General features: G+C 51.2%; 1 protein-coding gene across 1 annotated transcript in view; it reads left to right on the top strand.

Moving 5' to 3' along the window:
• COPB1 (coat protein complex I subunit beta 1) overlaps positions 1-21,756 on the top strand; it is a 29,358-nt gene extending 7,602 nt beyond the window's left edge. Inside the window, exons 6-22 of the mRNA XM_077453677.1 lie at positions 209-301; positions 4,355-4,492; positions 5,274-5,393; positions 5,519-5,626; positions 5,711-5,857; positions 7,055-7,200; positions 9,122-9,218; positions 9,301-9,461; positions 9,661-9,781; positions 11,356-11,583; positions 12,077-12,256; positions 15,087-15,231; positions 15,902-16,021; positions 18,515-18,660; positions 20,186-20,275; positions 21,166-21,321; positions 21,471-21,756. Of these exons, the coding sequence (XP_077309803.1) occupies positions 209-301; positions 4,355-4,492; positions 5,274-5,393; positions 5,519-5,626; positions 5,711-5,857; positions 7,055-7,200; positions 9,122-9,218; positions 9,301-9,461; positions 9,661-9,781; positions 11,356-11,583; positions 12,077-12,256; positions 15,087-15,231; positions 15,902-16,021; positions 18,515-18,660; positions 20,186-20,275; positions 21,166-21,321; positions 21,471-21,530 (2,256 nt within the window). The 3' untranslated portion in view covers positions 21,531-21,756. The remainder of the gene's footprint in view (positions 1-208; positions 302-4,354; positions 4,493-5,273; positions 5,394-5,518; positions 5,627-5,710; positions 5,858-7,054; positions 7,201-9,121; positions 9,219-9,300; positions 9,462-9,660; positions 9,782-11,355; positions 11,584-12,076; positions 12,257-15,086; positions 15,232-15,901; positions 16,022-18,514; positions 18,661-20,185; positions 20,276-21,165; positions 21,322-21,470) is intronic.
• Positions 21,757-22,158: the final 402 nt, after the last annotated feature.

Raw genomic sequence — 22,158 nt, 5'->3', positions numbered from 1 at the left:
CATCTTTAGATATTTGAGCTTTATTTAATTTTTTCTTGATATTTCTTTAAGTTGGTGAGAGGGTCTCTTTACCACACCTGTATGGTGGCCCCTCCTGTCCCGCTGGGTACGGCAGCACTGAGTGCGGTAACAGGTGGGGGGGTCACACCTTGTAGGTATTGATTATATGTACAGTGAGTGTAACCTCGTCTCTGCTCCCCCCCCCCAGGACCGCGCTCTGGACTATCTGAGTACCTGTATAGACCAAGTCCAGACCTTCGGGGACATCCTACAGCTGGTCATCGTGGAGCTCATTTACAAGGTGGGTGAGAAACTGCCCTCTCCATTCTACAGCCCGCATCTCCTACCCCCGTCCATTCTACAGCCCAGATCTCCTCCTACCCCCATCCATTCTACAGCCCGCATCTCCTACCCCCGTCCATTCTACAGCCCAGATCTCCTCCTACCCCCATCCATTCTACAGCCCGCATCTCCTACCCCCGTCCATTCTACAGCCCAGATCTCCTCCTAGCCCCATCCATTCTACAGCCCGCATCTCTTACCCCCGTCCATTCTACAGCCCGGATCTCCTACCCCGTCCATTCTACAGCCCGCATCTCTTACCCCCGTCCATTCTACAGCCCGGATCTCCTACCCCGTCTATTCTACAGCCCGGATCTCCTACCCCGTCCATTCTACAGCCCACATCTCCATCTACCCCCGTCCATTCTACAGCCCGCATCTCCATCTACCCCCGTCCATTCTACAGCCCGCATCTCCATCTACCCCCGTCCATTCTACAGCCCGCATCTCCATCTACCCCCGTCCATTCTACAGCCCGCATCTCCATCTACCCCCGCCCACTCTACAGCCCGCATCTCCATCTACCCCCGCCCACTCTACAGCCCGCATCTCCATCTACCCCCGCCCCCACTCTACAGCCCGCATCTCCATCTACCCCCGCCCCCACTCTACAGCCCGCATCTCCATCTACCACCGCCCACTCTACAGCCCGCATCTCCATCTACCCCCGCCCACTCTACAGCCCGCATCTCCATCTACCCCCGCCCACTCTACAGCCCGCATCTCCATCTACCCCCGCCCACTCTACAGCCCGCATCTCCATCTACCCCCGCCCACTCTACAGCCTGCATCTCCATCTACCCCCGCCCACTCTACAGCCCGCATCTCCATCTACCCCCGCCCACTCTACAGCCCGCATGTCCATCTACCCCCGCCCACTCTACAGCCCGCATCTCCATCTACCCCCGCCCACTCTACAGCCCGCATCTCCATCTACCCCCGCCCACTCTACAGCCCGCATCTCCATCTACCCCCGCCCACTCTACAGCCCGCATCTCCATCTACCCCCGCCCACTCTACAGCCCGCATCTCCATCTACCCCCGCCCACTCTACAGCCCGCATCTCCATCTACCCCCGCCCACTCTACAGCCCGCATCTCCATCTACCCCCGCCCACTCTACAGCCCGCATCTCCATCTACCCCCGCCCACTCTACAGCCCGCATCTCCATCTACCCCCGCCCACTCTACAGCCCGCATCTCCATCTACCACCGCCCACTCTACAGCCCGCATCTCCATCTACCCCTGTCCATTCTACAGCCCGCATCTCCATCTACCCCCGCCCCCACTCTACAGCCCGCATCTCCATCTACCCCCGCCCCCACTCTACAGCCCGCATCTCCATCTACCCCCGCCCCCACTCTACAGCCCGCATCTCCATCTACCCCCGCCCCCACTCTACAGCCCGCATCTCCATCTACCCCCGCCCCCACTCTACAGCCCGCATCTCCATCTACCCCCGCCCCCACTCTACAGCCCGCATCTCCATCTACCCCCGCCCCCACTCTACAGCCCGCATCTCCATCTACCCCCGCCCCCACTCTACAGCCCGCATCTCCATCTACCCCCGCCCACTCTACAGCCCGCATCTCCATCTACCCCCGCCCACTCTACAGCCCGCATCTCCATCTACCCCCGCCCACTCTACAGCCCGCATCTCCATCTACCCCCGCCCACTCTACAGCCTGCATCTCCATCTACCCCCGCCCACTCTACAGCCCGCATCTCCATCTACCCCCGCCCACTCTACAGCCCGCATCTCCATCTACCCCCGCCCACTCTACAGCCCGCATCTCCATCTACCCCCGCCCACTCTACAGCCCGCATCTCCATCTACCCCCGCCCACTCTACAGCCCGCATCTCCATCTACCCCCGCCCACTCTACAGCCCGCATCTCCATCTACCCCCGCCCACTCTACAGCCCGCATCTCCATCTACCCCCGCCCACTCTACAGCCCGCATCTCCATCTACCCCCGCCCACTCTACAGCCCGCATCTCCATCTACCCCCGCCCACTCTACAGCCCGCATCTCCATCTACCCCTGTCCATTCTACAGCCCGCATCTCCATCTACCCCCGCCCCCACTCTACAGCCCGCATCTCCATCTACCCCCGCCCCCACTCTACAGCCCGCATCTCCATCTACCCCCGCCCCCACTCTACAGCCCGCATCTCCATCTACCCCCGCCCCCACTCTACAGCCCGCATCTCCATCTACCCCCGCCCCCACTCTACAGCCCGCATCTCCATCTACCCCCGCCCCCACTCTACAGCCCGCATCTCCATCTACCCCCGCCCCCACTCTACAGCCCGCATCTCCATCTACCCCCGCCCCCACTCTACAGCCCGCATCTCCATCTACCCCCGCCCCCACTCTACAGCCCGCATCTCCATCTACCCCCGCCCCCACTCTACAGCCCGCATCTCCATCTACCCCCGCCCCCACTCTACAGCCCGCATCTCCATCTACCCCCGCCCCCACTCTACAGCCCGCATCTCCATCTACCCCCGCCCCCACTCTACAGCCCGCATCTCCATCTACCCCCGCCCCCACTCTACAGCCCGCATCTCCATCTACCCCCGCCCCCACTCTACAGCCCGCATCTCCATCTACCCCCGCCCCCACTCTACAGCCCGCATCTCCATCTACCCCCGCCCCCACTCTACAGCCCGCATCTCCATCTACCCCCGCCCCCACTCTACAGCCCGCATCTTCATCTACCCCCGTCCGCTCTACAGCCCGCATCTCCATCTACCCCTGTCCGCTCTACAGCCCGCATCTTCATCTACCCCCGCCCCCATTCTACAGCCCGCATCTCCTCCAACCCCCGTCCATTCTACAGCCCAGCACTCGTACCCCCTTCATTATAGGGCCCATCACTCAGTGCTCGTACCGGTTTATTGTACAGTGCTTATACCCTCCATCGATCATGGTGCATTTCACTGCGCATCAAAGACTTAAAGGGAACCTGTCAGTGCATTAGAAGTTGCTGGTGTGTCCCATGTTATCACCCTGATCCTCGCTTCACTGATTAGAAAAAGTATGCAGCGAGTGCATTTAGCATGACTGTCTCACTCGATTTGTGAAACTGGGATGATGAGGAAGGCAAACCTTTAGCCTGGGTTCACATTTGTGCAAACACAGACATTGCATGTGATTCGCACCCGCATTGCATGTGATCTCTGTGCAATGCGGGGTCAGCCATACAGTTGTATGGCTGAACTCGCATTGAATTCGCACAAAAAATTCACACTGTGTACTGGGAACTGATCTGGGGGTGTCAGTAACGGTGTATTGACACCCGCAGTGGTTGGCAGAGGGCAGTGTGAACTGCCAGCGGGAGAGATGCGATGCGTGAACCGACGCTGTATAACGGGGGCTGGTTTCCACATCGCACAAGTACAAGCACCCCAGGCTTAGAGAGACGGTCCCTTTACCCATTCAGTCCCACCCCAGGTATGTTCATGTTCCTTTTGTTGCCTTCCTGCTGCAGTAGTCCACCCTGAGATTCAGGTCTGTGTTAGATGGTGTTGGGGGTGTAATGGTGCTGAGATGCGCTTGAACCTGACATGCATTCTGATTGGTGTGAACAGTGCAACCTCCCCTCCTTTTATACATCCGATTACAGTTTTATTTTTCTGATCTCTATGTATGCAATGTGATTCTGTATCCGATTCTCTGTAACATTTGTAAAATTCCGGGAATATTGTTGGTCGGGTGAACTGATTGCTCTTTGAGTAGAAGGTATTGGGGGGTGTGAAGGATCACGGGGAGTTCGTTCGTAGCAAAGGCTGATGTCACTATCAACGGTTATTTCACAAAAATCATTTTGGGATAGGCAGTTGTGTGTGTGTGTGTGCGTGTGTGCGTGTGTGTGTGTGCGTGTGTGTGTGTGTGTGTGTGCGTGTGTGTGTGTGTGCGTGTGTGTGTGTGATATTCTGTGGGCTGTGTGGATATTATTTTAATCAGGACTGACCCCCCCCCCCCTCTCTCTCTCTCTGTTCCATCAGGTGTGTCATGCCAATCCCTCAGAGCGAGCCCGCTTCATCCGCTGTATCTACAACCTCCTCCAGTCCTCCAGTCCTGCTGTGAAATACGAAGCAGCCGGGACATTGGTTACTCTGTCTAGCGCTCCCACCGCTATCAAGGTAATGATAAAAAAAAATTAGAGTTCAGGAGCAAGTCAGATCCATTTAGATATCCACAGACAATTTATAAGTCACTGGGAGGGGCATTTTGTGTTTCCATTGATGCTGAGTGATCTAATTTTTGCAGATCTGTAAATCGCTGGCTGTTTTGACACTTGTAGGTAGTTTCATGTTTCAGCCCGCTCCTTTTGCCTCTTGCGCTCCTATTGGCTCAACACTATGATGGATGGCAAATTGCTGTCTAAGACCCCTTTCACCGAGAGGCAGTTTTCTGGCAATTTAGCGCTAGAAATATCGCCTGTAAAGCGCCTGAAAACCGCCTACCATTCATTACAATGGGTGCTTTCACACCCGAGTGGCGCGCTTGCAGGATGCTCGGAAAAGTCCTGCAAAAGGCACCTTTGGGGTGAGTTGGGAGCGTTACAGCACTCCCAAAATGCCCCTGCCCATTGCAATAAATGGGCAGTGCTCCAGAAGTGCCGCAACACGGGGGTGTTTAACCCCCCCCCCCCTTCTTTGGGGTTACAAGCGCCGCTTAAACGGGCAGTGCTAATGCAGCTGCGGCCCCAGTGTGACACTCGGGTTGATTGGGCTGACTCTCGGGTTGATTGGGCTGACTCTCGGGTTGATTGGGCTGACTCTCGGGTTGGGTGGGCTGACTCTCGGGTTGGGTGGGCTGACTCTCGGGTTGGGTGGGCTGACTCTCGGGTTGGGTGGGCTGACTCTCGGGTTGGGTCACCCCTCTGTCTCACTTGAGTCACTAGCTGTCTCTTGTCCTCAGGCTGCTGCTCAGTGCTACATCGATCTAATCATTAAGGAGAGCGACAACAATGTCAAACTTATCGTTTTGGATCGTCTGGTGGAACTGAAGGACCATCCCTCCCATGAGCGCGTCCTGCAGGTGGGTTCGCATGTTTTGTATGATCAGCATGCTGCAGTTGGAAGTCGGATTCCTAGTCTGGTTTGGTGATCACATATGTGCTGGGTGTTCAGATGGTTCAGTTTCCGCTCTTCTCTCTCTCCCAGGATCTGGTGATGGACATCTTGAGGGTCCTCACCACACCGGATCTGGAGGTTCGCAAAAAGACTCTACAGCTGGCTCTGGATTTGGTGTCCTCCCGAAATGTGGAAGAGGTGGGACCCTTCGTTGTCTGGAGAGTCTCTGGAGTGTCTTTGTGGAGGTTCGGAGGTCTCATGGTTGTCCCCTTCTCTTTGTAGCTGGTGATCGTCCTGAAGAAGGAAGTCATAAAGACAAACAACGTGACGGAACACGAAGACACAGACAAGTACAGGCAGCTTCTGGTGCGCACTCTCCACTCCTGTAGCGTCAGATTCCCGGATATGGCTGCTAACGTCATCCCGGTGGTAGGTACCACATGCACAGTCCTCAGTCCTGGGTGTGGGCAGGGATGGCACGGTTTGCCTTTTTATGTGATTAGGGGCTAAAGTGACAATGTCGCCTCATAACTAGGCTCCGTGTTCCTCAAGTTTGTGAGGCGCAGCAGTTTCCCGCCCAAAAGTTAAAACCTTGTGATATGTTAGTTGGTTTCCATCCACGCTGACCCTCCTGTGTGTCTGGATGACTGTGGAGGGGACACTGACCCTCCTGTGTGTCTATATGATCGTGGTTGGGACACTGACCCTCCTGTGTGTCTATATGATCGTGGTTGGGACACTGACCCTCCTGTGTGTCTATATGATCGTGGTTGGGACACTGACCCTCCTGTGTGTCTATATGATCGTGGTTGGGACACTGACCCTCCTGTGTGTCTATATGATCGTGGTTGGGACACTGACCCTCCTGTGTGTCTATATGATGGTGGTTGGGACACTGACCCTCCCGTGTGTCTGGATGACTGTGGTTGGGACGCTGACCCTCCCGTGTGTCTGGATGACTGTGGTGGGGACGCTGACCCTCCCGTGTGTCTGGATGACTGTGGTGGGGACGCTGACCCTCCCGTGTGTCTGGATGACTGTGGTGGGGACGCTGACCCTCCCGTGTGTCTGGATGACTGTGGTGGGGACGCTGACCCTCCCGTGTGTCTGGATGACTGTGGTGGGGACACTGACCCTCCCGTGTGTCTGGATGACTGTGGTGGGGACACTGACCCTCCCGTGTGTCTGGATGACTGTGGTGGGGACACTGACCCTCCCGTGTGTCTGGATGACTGTGGTGGGGACACTGACCCTCCCGTGTGTCTGGATGACTGTGGTGGGGACACTGACCCTCCCGTGTGTCTGGATGACTGTGGTGGGGACACTGACCCTCCCGTGTGTCTAGATGACTGTGGTGGGGACACTGACCCTCCCGTGTGTCTAGATGACTGTGGTGGGGACACTGACCCTCCCGTGTGTCTGGATGACTGTGGTGGGGACACTGACCCTCCCGTGTGCCTGGATGACTGTGGTGGGGACACTGACCCTCCCGTGTGTCTGGATGACTGTGGTGGGGACACTGACCCTCCCGTGTGCCTGGATGACTGTGGTGGGGACACTGACCCTCCCGTGTGTCTGGATGATCGTTTTCTTCCTGTGTAATTCTTTCCTCTTTAATATTTGCAGCTGATGGAATTCCTGAGTGACAGTAATGAGGCCGCAGCTGCCGATGTCCTGGAGTTTGTTCGGGAAGCTGTTCAGCGATTTGATAATTTACGAACACTAATAGTGGAGAAAATGCTGGAGGTTTTCCATGCCATAAAGACAGTCAAGTAAGTGAAAAGCCATTGATGGTGGATTAGGGGGGATATATATATATATATATATATATATATATATATATATATATATATATATATATATATATATATATATATATATATAATTATAAATAAATATATTTTTAAGCAGAGGGCTTGGAGAATAAAATGGTTGCAATTTTTTGTTTTTGGTCACAAGGTATTTTTGCAGTGGTTTAAAAAAAAAATACGCTTTTTAATTTTTCATGCAAGAAAACGCTATGTATAACCCAATCTTTTGGTAAAATATAAAAGATTTTATGTCGCGTAAATAGATACCTAACATGTCACGCTTTAAAATTGCGAATCCTCGTGGAATGGCGAAAAAACGACGGTACTAAAAAAAAAAAATATCCCTGTAGGCGACGCTTTAAAAATGTTGAGTTACAGAGGAGCTCTGGAATTATTGCTTTCGCTATAATGTTCGTAGTGATACGTCATACTCGCGCGTGGTGCAAACACCATTTACATATGTGTTGGGGTGCAACGGATTGGATTGTTCCTCGGATCAGAGTCACGGATCGGATCATTTTTCGGATCAGCAAATAATAATTGAATTTGCAAAAACCTGTGAAAATTCCACCACCATGTCATTTGCAGCCTTGAAGTTTAAAAATGGCGCTGCCAAGATAGAGTCCTGTGTATCTCGGCGACTCTCAGCTCCTCTTGCAGTCCAGAGCGGAGCCGAGAGTAGCCGAGTGTACTCGGTTTGGCTCACAGTCACGCCCAGTCCCTGTGTTATGTCCATCATAGGGCGGGACTGTGAGCGCAGCCGAGCCAAGTACATTCGGCTATGTATCTTGGCGATGCCCATGGGCTTGAGCCCAGTCAAGCCCAATGGTAAGTCCGGCCCTGGCTATAGCAGTAGAGTGGCTCCCGCCGACCAGCCGGATAAGTTTACAAGCAGGTTATGTAAGGTGTGGGTCTAAGTTCCACCACCATATAGTCCCCACTGTAATATACATCTCCCCCACTGAAATATCCACGTCATCTCCCCAAATATAATATTGTCTGAGCATGGCTGGGTATCGCCTAGCATGGCAGAGTATGGAGGGATGGCTGTGACTGCAACTGTCAGAGCAGCGCTGTGGGCACTACAGATGCAGTCCACAGCGCTGCTGCCATCCGATTTCTCCCCTCCACTGTACACAGAGGGGAGAGAGGAACCGGCGTCATGACGCCAGTTTGTTTACAGGGGATCGCTCTGTCATTTGACGGAGCGATCACATTGTGATGGCTGCCGCTCCGGAACTAGGCTGAAGCCGCAGCCTTTCCTAAAGGGCTGAGACCGCGGAGCACAGCGTGTGCCGATCCAAGGGGGGTGACCCGTTTGGATCGGTGTTGATCCGTTGCACCCCTAATATGTGTGCGCAACCTACGTATGCCGTCACTTCTGTGCGTGAGCGTGAAGGCATGGGGGCGCTTCAAATCTTCTTTTTTTTTTTTTTTTATAACTTTTATTCTTATTCCAAGGAATGTAAACATCCCTTGTAATAGGACTAAGGGGTCACGGGTCCTCTTTATGGAGAGATCTGGGGTGTAAAAGACCCCAAATCTCTCCTCCTACCTTTTTTTTAAAAGCATCAGATAAAAAAAAAAAGTATCTATAATTTGTTTTACTTTCGCACTAAACAGGAAGTGACGTCATGATGTCGCTCCTGTCCTCCTAGATCACAGAGGTGTGCAGAGACCATCTGGCCTCACATCTGTGACCGGCCATGCGAACCATCGGATCATTTCCCCGGCTCGCCGGTAATTCTCGAATTGATCCGATGGAGATGACCAGAGAATGCAAAATATTAGCCGATATCTTCGGCTTTAAGTTCTAATCATAAAATAAGAGCATTTCTGCACACAGCCAATAGAGGAGATCTAACACCGAATCCTATTTCAGAATTTATCGAGGAGCGCTGTGGATTTTGGGAGAATATTGCAGCACGAAGGAAGATATCCAGAGCGTGATGACTGAAGTGCGCAGGTCTCTGGGAGAGGTGGGTATCGTCCAAAAGATTCCGTTCCCCCTTTGTACAGAGGCAGACCTCATAACGCGAGGCGTTGCTCCCTTGTCTGTAGGTTCCCATCGTGGAGACTGAGATCAAGAAGGAATCTGGGGAGACGAAACCGGAGGAGGAGGTGACCATTGGCTCCACCCAAAGGCTGGTGACCGAAATGGGCACATACGCCACCCAGAGCGCCCTCAGCAGTGCCAGGCCGACAAAGAAAGAGGAGGAGAGGTTTGTTGAGGTTCTGCAATCCTTGAAGTGGGCTCCTTTTTGGCTTTGTACCCGGGAGGGGGGGAGGGGTTGGTGTATGTCTGGGCAAATATTTTGGGGTTGATTTGCTCAGAGTGGAGAGCGCGAAATCTGGTGATGGCAGCCAATCGGCTTCTACCTTTTTTTTAGCTTCTTCAATAAAGCTATATATCTCTTGTAGGCCGCCTCTCCGAGGATTTTTACTGGAGGGAGATTTCTTTGTCGCTGCTGCTCTCGCAACTACGCTTACTAAGATTGCACTGCGCTACGTGGCCATGGTCCCAGAGAAGAAGAGGCAGAACGTAAGTCTGACATTTAGTCTGGAAAGAATCTGTGAGCTTTTGCAAGTGATGTAATAGACCTGGTAACGGCCTTGTATTGTACAGAGTAGTCATTATGCAGATGTCTTGAGCTGCCGCAGAGTAAGTGTCCCGGTCAGGCTTGGAGACCTTTAGCTATAGCCAGGGCAGGACCTAGGGTGGTGGGGGCCCCTGGGCTTGAGTCACTTTTGGGCCCTACCGTTTATACATTACCGTATTTATTGGTGTATAACGCGCCCCAAGTTTAGGAGGGAATTTTAAGGACAAAAACTTTTAGGAGGGAAGTTTAAGGAAAAAAACTTACATTTAATTGCCCATCAATGCAGCCTTGTCAGTGTCATTTGCAGCCTTGTCCATTGCAGCCTTGTCCATTGCAGCCTTGTCCATTGCAGCCTTGTCGTTTAAAAATGGCGCCACCGAGATACAGAGTCCTGTGTATCTCGGCGGCTCTCGGGTCCCCTTGCAGTCCAGAGCGGAGCTGAGAGTAGCAGAGTGTACTTGGCTCAGCTCACAGTCATGCCCAATCCCTGTGTTATGTCCATCATAGGGCGGGACTGTGAGCGGAGCCGAGCCCAGTACACTCGGCTATGTATCTTGGTGGGGCCCATGGGCTTGAGCCCAGTCAAGCCCAATGGTAAGTCCGGCCCTGGCTATAGCAGTAGAGTGGCTCCCACCGACCAGCAGGATAAGTGTATATGCAGGTTATCTAAGGTGTGTGGTCTAAGTACTAAATGGTGTTCACCAGAGCCCCTGATGGTGGGGATGGGTTTTGCTGTGTGTTTAGTACCAGGTCGCAGTCTTCAGGATCACACCACCCGGAGGTGAGCAAGCCGGGATCAAGCAAAAACTTAGTCTGTAAACAAGGCAGAGGTCAGTAACAAGTGGTAGCGAATATACAGGTGGCAGCAGGAGTGGCGAGAGCGAGATGTTGGCTGGAGAGGAGACCATAATCTGCCGAACAGGAAGTGCAAATGCATAGCTAAAATAGGAAGCTTAAGGGAGGAGCAAAGAGTTCAAGAGACAAGATGTCTAAGGACTCGGGCAGGGGGCTGTCCAGCATCTTAGGAGGCTCAGCAAGGAGAGATACTGCTAGACATAGCAGAGGTTGCAGGTTCAGACCCGGGTCCTGACAGTAAGGCACCATTCACATGGAGCGTTTTGCCATGATGTGAATTCCAGCTGCTGGGATTGACAGCTGTGTGCATAAAGCGGCGGCTGAGAAGCCCGTACACTGCAATGACAGGCTGTCGGCAGCTGCAGCTATTCATACCCGTTTGCAAAACCAGCAATCACCTGTGTTGTTTGGAGTGGGATGTACACAAATTAGAGATTCCCTCTTCTACATTCACATAGAATACAGAGAGGGAAGATCGCTAGTTTTATTATAGGTAGTATAACCCTTCAGGTAAGTAATATGTATATACATGCATGTGAGACGGTGTGACCATCCGGGTTATGCTGAGGAGGGAAGCCTTTGTAGAACAGGATCTAATCCCGTGTCTGAATTCTATGCTGGTCTCTCACACTCTGTATCATTTGCTTCTCTCCTCCCGCAGTCCTTTGTATCAGAAGCCATGTTGTTGATGGCGACCATCTTGCACCTGGGGAAATCCTCCTTGCCCAAGAAGCCAATTACAGACGACGATGTGGACCGGATTTCTCTGTGTCTGAAGGTTCTTTCCGAATGTTCTCCGTTGATGAGCGAAATCTTCAACAAAGAGTGCCGTCAGTCGCTCTCCAACATGCTGCATGCCAAGCTGGAGGAGGAGAAGCTCTCCCAGAAGGTGATCTGACAGGTCCTTTTTATGTGTGTCCATAGACCTCTGTTGGGGTCCATCCCTCCTGACGGGTCCCCCTTTATGGGTGTCCATGGACCTCTGTTGGGGTCCATCCCTGATGACGGGTCCCCTTTATGTGTGTCCATGGACCTCTGTTGGGGTCCATCCCTCCTGACGGGTCCCCTTTATGTGTATCCTTGGACCTCTGTTGGGGTCCATCCCTCCTGACGGGTCCCCTTTATGTGTATCCTTGGACCTCTGTTGGGGTCCATCCCTCCTGACGGGTCCCCTTTATGTGTATCCATGGACCTCTGTTGGGGTCCATCCCTCCTGACAGGTCTCCATTAGGTATATCCATGGACCTCTGTTTTGGATTCCATCCCTCCTTACAGGTGCCCTTTCCCGGGGGCTTCTGTTGGGGGTCCAGGCTCAGCAGGAGGAGGTGTGTAGGAGAAGACTTGCCATGGTTGTCTCACCTTGTCCCCTTTACTCTCCACAGAAGGAGTCAGAGAAGCGCAATGTGACGGTTCAGGCGGACGATCCCATCTCCTTCATGCAGCTCACCGCCAAGAGCGAGATGGCGTCTAAGGAGGATCAGTTCCAGCTGAGTCTGCTGGCCGCTATGGGGACCACCCAGAGGAAGGAGGCGGCTGACCCTCTGGCATCCAAACTGAATAAAGTAAGTGCCCCGCCTTGTGTCTGGTTGGGGGGTGACGGTCACATGACGGACCTGTACAATGGCAGTTAGTCTTCAAAGTTTAGTTATATGTGGGGCTCATCCTGGAAAACGGTCCACCTGATAATGACCCCGCCTCCTTATCTCGTCTCTATATTAGTTCAAATACAAGTGCGGGGTGCACAAGAGAGGGCCAATCCATTAACCCCTTCAATACCGGGCACTTTCACCCCATTACTGCCCAGGCCAGCTTTCAGTGCTGCCACACTTTGACAATTGCGCGGTCATGCTACACTACCCATATGACATTTTTATCATTTTTTTTTCCACACAAATAGTTTTTTTTGGTGGTATTTAATCACCACTGGGGTTTTTTTTATTTTTTGCTAAATAAAGGAAATGTTTTTTTTTAAAAGAAGCGCGTTTTTTCTTTGTTTTCTACATTTCTTTTGGTGAAAATAACCCAAATCGGTGTATATTATTTAGTATGTAGGAAAGTTATAGAGTCCACAGACTATGGGATATACAGTTAGGTCCATCTGTATTTGGGCACGGGCACAATTTTCATACTTTTGGCCACCAGAATAAAATTTTAAAAGGAAACAATCTAAATGAATTTGCAGTGCAGACTTTCAGCTTTAATTCAAGGGGATGAACATAAATATCAAGTACAAATTTTAGGAACTGCAACCATTGTTATACACAGCCCCTCCCGTTTTCAGGGGCTCAAATGTGATTGGACAAATTTAATATAATCCTAAGGCCTCATGCACACGGACGTTTTTACAGCCACTTTTTTGAGCTTTTTTTGCAGCTTAAAAACGGCTGTCCATGTTAGTCTATGGCTTCATGCCCACCTAGGCGTTTTTGAGCTGCAAATGGCATAGGCGTTTTTAAGCTGTAAAAAAAACCCAGGACCAGTGCGTTCCGTGGCGTGGAGCTAGAGCTGTAAAAACGCGCATAAACGCGCAACATATTTTCTTTGTTTTCTGAGTGCTATAGCCAAGAGATGTGTTTCTTAAAAAACGCTACTTAACGCTAACGCTAAAAAACGCGCAAAATCGCGCAAAAACGCCAATGCAAAACGTGGTAAAAATCACGTTTTTAACAACAATTTTTCCAGGCATCGGAGCTAGCTTTGCAGCCAGTTTTTTTAAAACGTCCGTGTGCATGAGCACTAAATGTTCATTTTTAATATTTTGTTGAGAATCCTTTACTGGCAATGAGTGCCTGAAGTCTGGAACCCATGGGCATCACCAAAGACTGGCTTTCCTCCTTTCTGATGCTTTGCCAGGCTCTACCTGTCTTCAGTTGTTCTTTGTTTGTGGCTCTTTTTCTGCCTTTTAGTTTTTGCCTTCAGCGAGTGAAATGCTCCAAGTGGGTTGAGATCAGGTGATTGACTCGGCCATTGCAGAATATTCCACTTCTTTTCCTTCAAAAGCTCCTGGGTTGCTTTTGCAGTGTGTTTTGGATTATTGTCCAATCATTGGCTGATTCTGGGCTGATGGTATAATTCTAAACTGCAGAATTCATCCGGCTGTTTCTGTCTTCTGTCACATCATCAAAAACCACCAATGACCCAGTGCCACTGGAAGCCATGCATGCTCATGCCATCACACGGCAAGCTCCACCATATGACCACAGATGACGTTGTGTGCTTTGGATCATGAGCTCTTCCAAGCCTTCTCCACACTTTTTTTTTTTTTTTTTTTTTCTTGTCATTTTGCTATTAATTAATCTTAGTTTCCTCCGTCCAAAGAATGCTTTTCCAGAACTGCTCTGGCTTTTTTAGATTTTTTTATTTATTTTTTGGCAAAGTCAAATCTGGCTTTTCTATTTAGGCTTATGAATGGTTTGCACCTTGTGGTGAACCCTCTGTATTTTGCTCTCGTGAAGTCTTCTCTTGATTGTAGACTTTGACAATGATACGCCCACCTCCTGGAGAGTGTCCTTCACTTGTCTCCGCCTCCTGGAGAGGGCCCTTCACTTGTCTCTGCCTCCTGGAGAGTGCCCTTCACTTGTCTCCGCCTCCTGGAGAGTGCCCTTCACTTGTCTCCGCCTCCTGGAGAGTGCCCTTCACTTGTCTCCGCCTCCTGGAGAGTGCCCTTCACTTGTCTCCGCCTCCTGGAGAGTGCCCTTCACTTGTCTCCGCCTCCTGGAGAGTGCCCTTCACTTGTCTCCGCCTCCTGGAGAGTGCCCTTCACTTGTCTCCGCCTCCTGGAGAGTGCCCTTCACTTGTCTCCGCCTCCTGGAGAGGGCCCTTCACTTGTCTCCGCCTCCTGGAGAGGGCCCTTCACTTGTCTCCGCCTCCTGCAGAGGGCCCTTCACTTGTCTCCGCCTCCTGGAGAGGGCCCTTCACTTGTCTCCAAAAAGAAGCCATTTTTATTTTATTTTTTCTGAATGAAAACTACTCATTAAGTGCTTACTGTTGTGATTAGCCACAGCTAATCACATGGTACAGATGGGCTGTGGTTGGCTTGTTTGTACCATGTGATGACTGTGATCAATCACAGAGATCATCACAATAGAATACAATGAATTGCATGAATCAAAGCCTTTCATTGTGATCTGCTGTGATTGGCCACAGCGATCACATGGTACCGGCAGCAGGCTGGTACAACGTGATCTTTTATTGGCTGTGTCTGGTGGACATGGTGACGGATCACACCGGAGAATAACCGTTCTCCTGCTCAGCCATCATTTTATAATAGGTTGGACTGGAAGGGGTTAATAAACTTTGAGGCGATAGCCATTGTGTGTGTGTGTGTGTTTATACCATTTCTTTATTTTTGTTACAAAGGAGATGAATGTTCTCTGCTTTGCTTTGTTCCAGGTGACACAGCTGACCGGCTTCTCGGATCCCGTGTACGCAGAGGCCTATGTACATGTTAACCAGTACGACATTGTCCTGGATGTGTTAGTCGTCAATCAGACCAACGACACCCTACAGAACTGCACGCTGGAACTCGCTACACTGGGTGAGGATGTCAACTAGTGGGCAAGGGGAGCCACGGGGGGCCCTGGCTAGTGGGCGGGGGGGAGGGGCGGTGAGCCGCGGGGGCCCCTTGCTAATGGGCAGGGGGGACGCGGCGAGCCACAGGGCCCTTGGCTAGTGGGCAGGGGGGCAGCGAGCCACGGGGCGCTTGGCTAGTGGGCGGGGGGGCGGCGAGCCATGGAGGTCCTGTCTAGTGGGTTAGGGGATGGGCAAGGCTTGGCTGCTCAGAATGTCCAACCACTGAGAGATCTTCGGAAAGACTTGTCTATAAATGTCAGTAGACACATCATCCTCATTTCAAGCGGCCAGGGGGTTTAGCATTCCATTATCCAGTAATCATTGAATTATCAGTTGTGGGCGGAATGGCTCAGTACAGTAAAGGGGTCTGTAAATCTGTTTTTCTGCATCTCAGTAGTTGTAGTTCCTCTGTGCTGACACCAGGTGGCGGTAGTACCCTTTTACACATATTATGAAGCTTGGTTACAATTGGCAGGAGAAAGCTTCTGTGCCGCTTGTAGTGGTAGCCAATTAGGTTTATCCTTCGCCTCTCCACTGGAGTCAGATGACGAATCCTGACACCTCATTGGTTGCTGTTGAGTTTCCTCGGCTCCCGAATAAAAGCCACAATATAACGACTGATCTTCTAATTCCAGGTGATCTGAAGCTGGTGGAGAAGCCGTCTCCTCTCACTCTCGCTCCGCACGACTTCGCCAACATCAAGGCCAACGTGAAGGTGGCCTCCACAGAGAACGGCATCATATTCGGGAATATAGGTGGGTTTGGTGTCTACCGGCAGTAGAGGGATTTGTGTAATGAGTCCACTGTATAAGCAATCGTATCGGAGGGATTTGTGTAATGCAATCATTTTTATGAATGGCATGCATTCATGTGCCATTGTGTACAATTATGAAGGCTGTGATTGGCCACAGCCATCACATGGTACAGAAATAGAAAAAAGAAAGAACTGCGCTAACCACGAATACCCAAATGTGAGTAGGGTATGTATATGTGCCAGACCCACGATGAGGGTCTTAGTATCTTAATGTCTCCAAGACCACCTCCAAAGTATAATGCAAACCATATACAAATAAGTGCAATTTAAATGCAAAAACAAACCATAAATACGTGTCAAGAGTGTGAGTTCCCCAAACACAATATGAGTAAATCAAACTCAGTGCATATACCTCTAAAGAATAAAAAAATAGAATAGAATATGAAAAAAATATTTGCAATTTTTTACATAAATGAAATATCAAGAAAAAAGATTATATTTAGAGACACCCTATATAATGTCCATATAGTCATATGTCAAAAAATAATAAAATGTCCATATAGTAAACAAACACCAGTGAAGTAAAGCTTCAAGTGGAGTGCAGCAGTGAAGGACAAACTTCAAACAGCTGAATCATAAGTACACAAAATAAAATCTTCTCCAAAGATGTACTGTGCTTTTCCCAACACCGAATGAGTGAATTGGCTTCTTACCAGATCCAAGCGACACATGCAGACAGGAGCCTATGTTTTTCCCTATGTGATACCACGTTGAGTTGGGAGTGATATGTGGAATAACAGCCATAACCCTACCGCGTGAAAGATTCAGGATCGCTTGAGGAGGAATCGCTATCCGGATATCCTTTGACTATTGTCGCCTGTGGTGACCCTCTGTAACGGGGGGTCGCTTGGATCTGGTAAGAAGCCAATTCACTCATTCGGTGTTGGGAAAAGCACAGTACATCTTTGGAGAAGATTTTATTTTGTGTACTTATGATTCAGCTGTTTGAAGTTTGTCCTTCACTGCTGCACTCCACTTGAAGCTTTACTTCACTGGTGTTTGTTTACTATATGGACATTTTATTATTTTTTGACATATGACTATATGGACATTATATAGGGTGTCTCTAAATATAATCTTTTTTCTTGATATTTCATTTATGTAAAAAATTGCAAATATTTTTTTCATATTCTATTCTATTTTTTTTATTCTTTAGAGGTATATGCACTGAGTTTGATTTACTCATATTGTGTTTGGGGAACTCACACTCTTGACACGTATTTATGGTTTGTTTTTGCATTTAAATTGCACTTATTTGTATATGGTTTGCATTATACTTTGGAGGTGGTCTTGGAGACATTAAGATACTAAGACCCTCATCGTGGGTCTGGCACATATACATACCCTACTCACATTTGGGTATTCGTGGTTAGCGCAGTTCTTTCTTTTTTCTATTTCTGTTTGGTGTATTCTTGGTGTACATTTTGAATTGCAGCTTCCGTTCAATACCATTTGTATTCCGTAGCGCAGTTTTTTCCCTTTTTTTTCATCACATGGTACAGGTCTGCTGTGATTCGCCCCTGTACCATGGGATCATTGTGGCAAATAACAGATCACAATAATACACAATGCCTATAAATGAAAGCCTTTGTGTACTATTGACACGTGATTGGTCACAGCAATCACATAGTACCAGGGCCAACCCAGTACAATGATCTGTGTTCTTCTGTCTCTGGTGGACACAGCGGGTCACAGATCACACCACGGCTCCTAGGGTACGCACGAGGCACGCAAGCAGGAGGATGTCATAATTTTGCTCCCGATTGGCCGTATTACTATGATGACTATCTGTTACATTGTTCCCACCTGTCTTTGTGTCTCTGAGGACTACAGAAACTCTCCCTACTGGGATTGGTGGGGGGGGGGGGGTGGTCCTGTAGTCTTGCTTTGCAATGCTGCAGCTCCATATGGTACAGTGAGTGCCATCCCCCTAGGACAGGCCTAGAGATCACCACCCCTTCCTCCACCTCCATTACATAGGGGGTGTAATCCTGTTCTGGGGTGATAACGCTGTTGCTGATTGTCCTCACCAGATACAATACAGTGTATACTCATGCAGGTAACTGGCTGCAGGTGCCCAGTTTCTGGGGGGGGGGGGGTCACTGCTTCCTCCCCCCCACAGTGTATTCAAATTCCAGTACACTTTATCGACAGCAAACATGAGCCAAAGAACAAGCAAGGTCACTCAGACATCGTCTTCAGTGAGGCTCCACCCCTCAGGGACAGAGCCTTGGTGGACAGGTAAAGGTTAATGTCTTGGTGACACCACTTGCTCTTTGACTTGTGTGTATCGTGTCGATGGGAGGAGTCTTGTCACCCGGGGACAGGAAGTCTGTAACCGGCAGGATCACCAGGTGAAAATGAAGAAAACTAACGCAGCCGCCATGTCTGAGTGATGAGCTGTGTCATACAATCTGCCTTTGTGTCCCCGCAGTGTACGACGTGTCGGGAGCCGCCAGTGACCGGAACTGTGTGGTCCTCAGCGACATCCACATCGACATCATGGATTACATCCAGCCAGCCGCCTGCACAGACACAGAGTTCAGGCAGATGTGGGCGGAGTTCGAGTGGGAGAACAAGGTTAGTGTGTGTGTGTGTGTATTTACGTGTGCTCTCCACATGGTTGCGCCATTCACACTGCTGCTCACTGCACAGAGAAATCCCAGAGCGTCCCATTTTTGTGTCCTCCAACATCAACCGTCTTTGTGCTGCAGCTGGAAGATGTAGATTAGGAATGGAGCGAGCTGTGATCTGTAACGCCCCTCCACCAGCCCTGCAGTGTCCCGCCTGTTACTGGCGTCTCTTCTGCCTGTATTGGGCAAGATGTACTTACCACTTGTGAGGCCCTTCATGTTATGGTCAGATACTCCTACTTACCATCTATGGGAAGGTGGCATATCAGACACATCCATATTCTGCCCTTCAGACCACTTTAAAGCATGTCTGGGTGGCGGGGGGGCGGGATCTTGGTGTGTCATAGAGGCCTATAAGTGGGATCTGGTAAAAGCGAGATCTCAGTATTGGGGAAGATTTGGTGTTCGGTATCTGGGTGTGTCAGAGAGGTCTATGCTGGGTAGAAATTGGGCATTTCAGGTCTATGGTGAATGGGATTTGGGCATGTTTGGTCCTATGGTGGGTGGCATCTGGATGTGTCAGAGAGGTCTGTGGCGGGTGGGATCAGGGACATGTTGGGTCTATATTGGGAGATCTTTGTTGGTTGGCATCTGGTTGTGTTATAGAGGTCCATGTTTGGTGGGAACTTAGCATGTCAGGTCCTTGGTGGGCGGGATCTGGGAGTGTTGGGTCTATTGTGGGCGGGGTCTGGGAGTGTTGGGTCTATTGTGGGCGGAATCTGGGAGAGTTGGGTCTATTGTGGATGAGGTCTGGGAGTGTTGGGTCTATTGTGGGCAGGGTCTGGGAGTGTCGGGTCTATTGTGGGCAGGGTCTGGGAGTGTCGGGTCTATTGTGGGTGGGGTCTGGGAGTGTCGGGTCTATTGTGGGTGGGGTCTGGGAGTGTCGGGTCTATTGTGGGTGGGGTCTGGGAGTGTCGGGTCTATTGTGGGCATGGTCTGGGAGTGGCGGGTCTATTGTGGGCGGGGTCTGGGAGTGGCGGGTCTATTGTGGGCGGGGTCTGGGAGTGGCGGGTCTATTGTGGGCGGGGTCTGGGAGTGGCGGGTCTATTGTGGGCGGGTTCTGGGAGTGTTGGGTCTATTGTGGGCGGGGTCTGGGAGTGTCGGGTCTATTGTGGGCGGGATCTGGCAGTCAGACATCAGATAACGGTGATAACAAATGCCATAGACCGGGAAGGTGTCATGTTGGGGGGATTCCCCCGGATGGAATGATTTGGGGTGTTATATATTTGCATGAAGACAGACATTGGCTGCAGTTTCTCAGATTTCCTCCAATCTCATTTTCTCTGTTGAAATAAAACTGCAAATAATTTCCATTCTGAGTTCCAGCCGCTCTGATCTCTCCTGTTCATGTTCCATCGTTCTGTCTGCTTAATGCTGATGTCTGATTGGCTGGGTCGGGTTTTGCCAGTTTGTGCCTCATTTCTCTGTTCCTGTAATAATCCTCCCGCTCACTGACTCCGCTCTCCCATCAGGTGACGGTGAACACGAATATCCTGGATCTAAATGAATATTTGCTTCACATCCAGAAGTCCACAAACATGAGATGTCTGACGCCCGAGAAGGTGAGTGACCACAATGGCCTCTTTTTTGCTCAGGGGTCTCAGATGGCCGTGTGTTGTGTGTTCAGGGCTCCCAGGCTGGGCTAGTGGTGGGGGGGCGGTATAAGGGGCCCCAGGTGACCATGTGTTCAGGGCTCCCAGGTTGTGCTGGGTGGTCTCAGACAGGCATGTTCGCAGAGCTCCCAGGCTGGGATTCACGGGGGGGGGGGGGGGATCTCTGACAGTCCTGGGCGGGGGAGGGGGGTTTCTGAAAGTTGTGTGTTTGACTCTTTGGTGGGATCTTGTATAGGGGGTCTCGGACAGTCCCAGGCTGGGCTGAAGAGGGGGGATAGGGGGTGTGTCGGACAATTCCAGGCTGGGCTGGAGAGGGGGGTGTCTTGGACAGTCCCAGGGTGGGCTGGGGAGGGGGGGTGGTGACATCCCGGACATTCCCAGGCTGGGCTGGGGAGGGGGGTCTTGGACAGTCCCAGGCTGGGCTGGGGAGGGGGGGGTGGGGGACATCCCGGACAGTCCCAGGCTGGGCTGGGGAGGGGGGTCTTGGACAGTGCTGGGCTGGATAGGGGGGGTCTTGGACAGTGCTGGGCCAGATAGGGGTGTGGGGGGTCTCGGACAGTCCCAGGCTGGGCTGGATAGGGGGTCTTGGACAGTGCTGGGCTGGATAGGGAGGGTCTTGGACAGTGCTGGGCCAGATAGGGGTGTGGGGGGTCTCGGACAGTCCCAGGCTGAGCTGGTGGGGGGGCTCCCAATGTCTGTAAATTATGCACCTGTTGCTCCTTGGGAGAGGAGGGGGGGGGGGGTGTCACATGACACGCTACTGCCGGTCTGCATCGGGTCCCGGGTGTATGAATGTGTTTGGTGGAAAAATTCATCTGTTTTGTTTGCTCCGCCCACAGGCCTTGTCCGGGTCATGTGGTTTCATGGCCGCCAATCTCTACGCCCGCTCCATATTCGGTGAGGACGCCCTTGCCAACGTCAGCATAGAGAAGCCAATCCACCTCGGACCCGACGCTCCAGTTACTGGTCACATACGGATCAGAGCCAAGAGCCAGGTGAGGGGCCACTGGGCCACGTACTCATCTCTCCTGCAATGATGCTTCTCAGTCTTGTCCTGTTGTACTACAAGCTCATTCACATGAGTGGCCGGGGGGGGGGCAGTAAAAGCAGGCGTTATGTGTAACGAGTTTTGTCTTCCCTGCAGGGAATGGCGCTGAGCCTCGGCGATAAGATCAATCTGTCTCAGAAGAAGCCGACGGTATAGATGGAGCCGTACCCAGAATCCTCCTCTCTGACTCCAGCCACCAATCATCAGCCATCATGATTCGGGCCCCGCTGTGCTCCACCCGTGTGCTTCGTAGAGTGTAGAGTTCCTGGCGGAGAATTCCTCGTCATTCCCAAATTTTCTCTTTTTTTTTTTTTTTCTTTTTTTTGTGTGTGTTTTATCGGTTCACTAACCAAGTTCAACAATAAATCTCTCTTTTGATTAATAGTGGAGTGGATGTGTGACTCCCGGGGGCGGGGCTGGGGGAGTGTCAGCGGCGTGTCTGTCGGCCTCAACAAACTCAGCTGCAAATGATTTGTCTGAAGCGGCTCCGCCCCCCTGGGATCTGTGCGATTCTCTCATTCTGTGATTGGTGGAGCCAATCGCATTTCTGTATGAGAACAATCTACTGCGGCTTCAGTTATATATTCCCCCGGGGTCTAGTGACCAATCACTTAGGCCTTATCAATATCACGTGATGCTGGGGGCGGGGTCTTGGCTCCCTGTAATCTCTGAGCTTGAGAAGGTAAGTATAACTGGGATGGGGGATGGGCTTTTAAAGAGATTGATGACAGGTTCTCTTAAAGATGGACAGCTGTCTCCTTCTGTAGAGATACGAGAAAAGACA

This window comes from Lithobates pipiens, unplaced genomic scaffold, assembly GCF_037356315.1.
Source record: "Lithobates pipiens isolate NorthernLeopardFrog02 unplaced genomic scaffold, aLitPip1_a1.2 Scaffold_24, whole genome shotgun sequence".
Taxonomy (NCBI): Eukaryota; Metazoa; Chordata; class Amphibia; order Anura; family Ranidae; genus Lithobates; species Lithobates pipiens.
The sequence above is the reverse complement of the archived record's forward strand: the minus strand, read 5'-3'. Positions and strand labels throughout refer to the sequence as shown.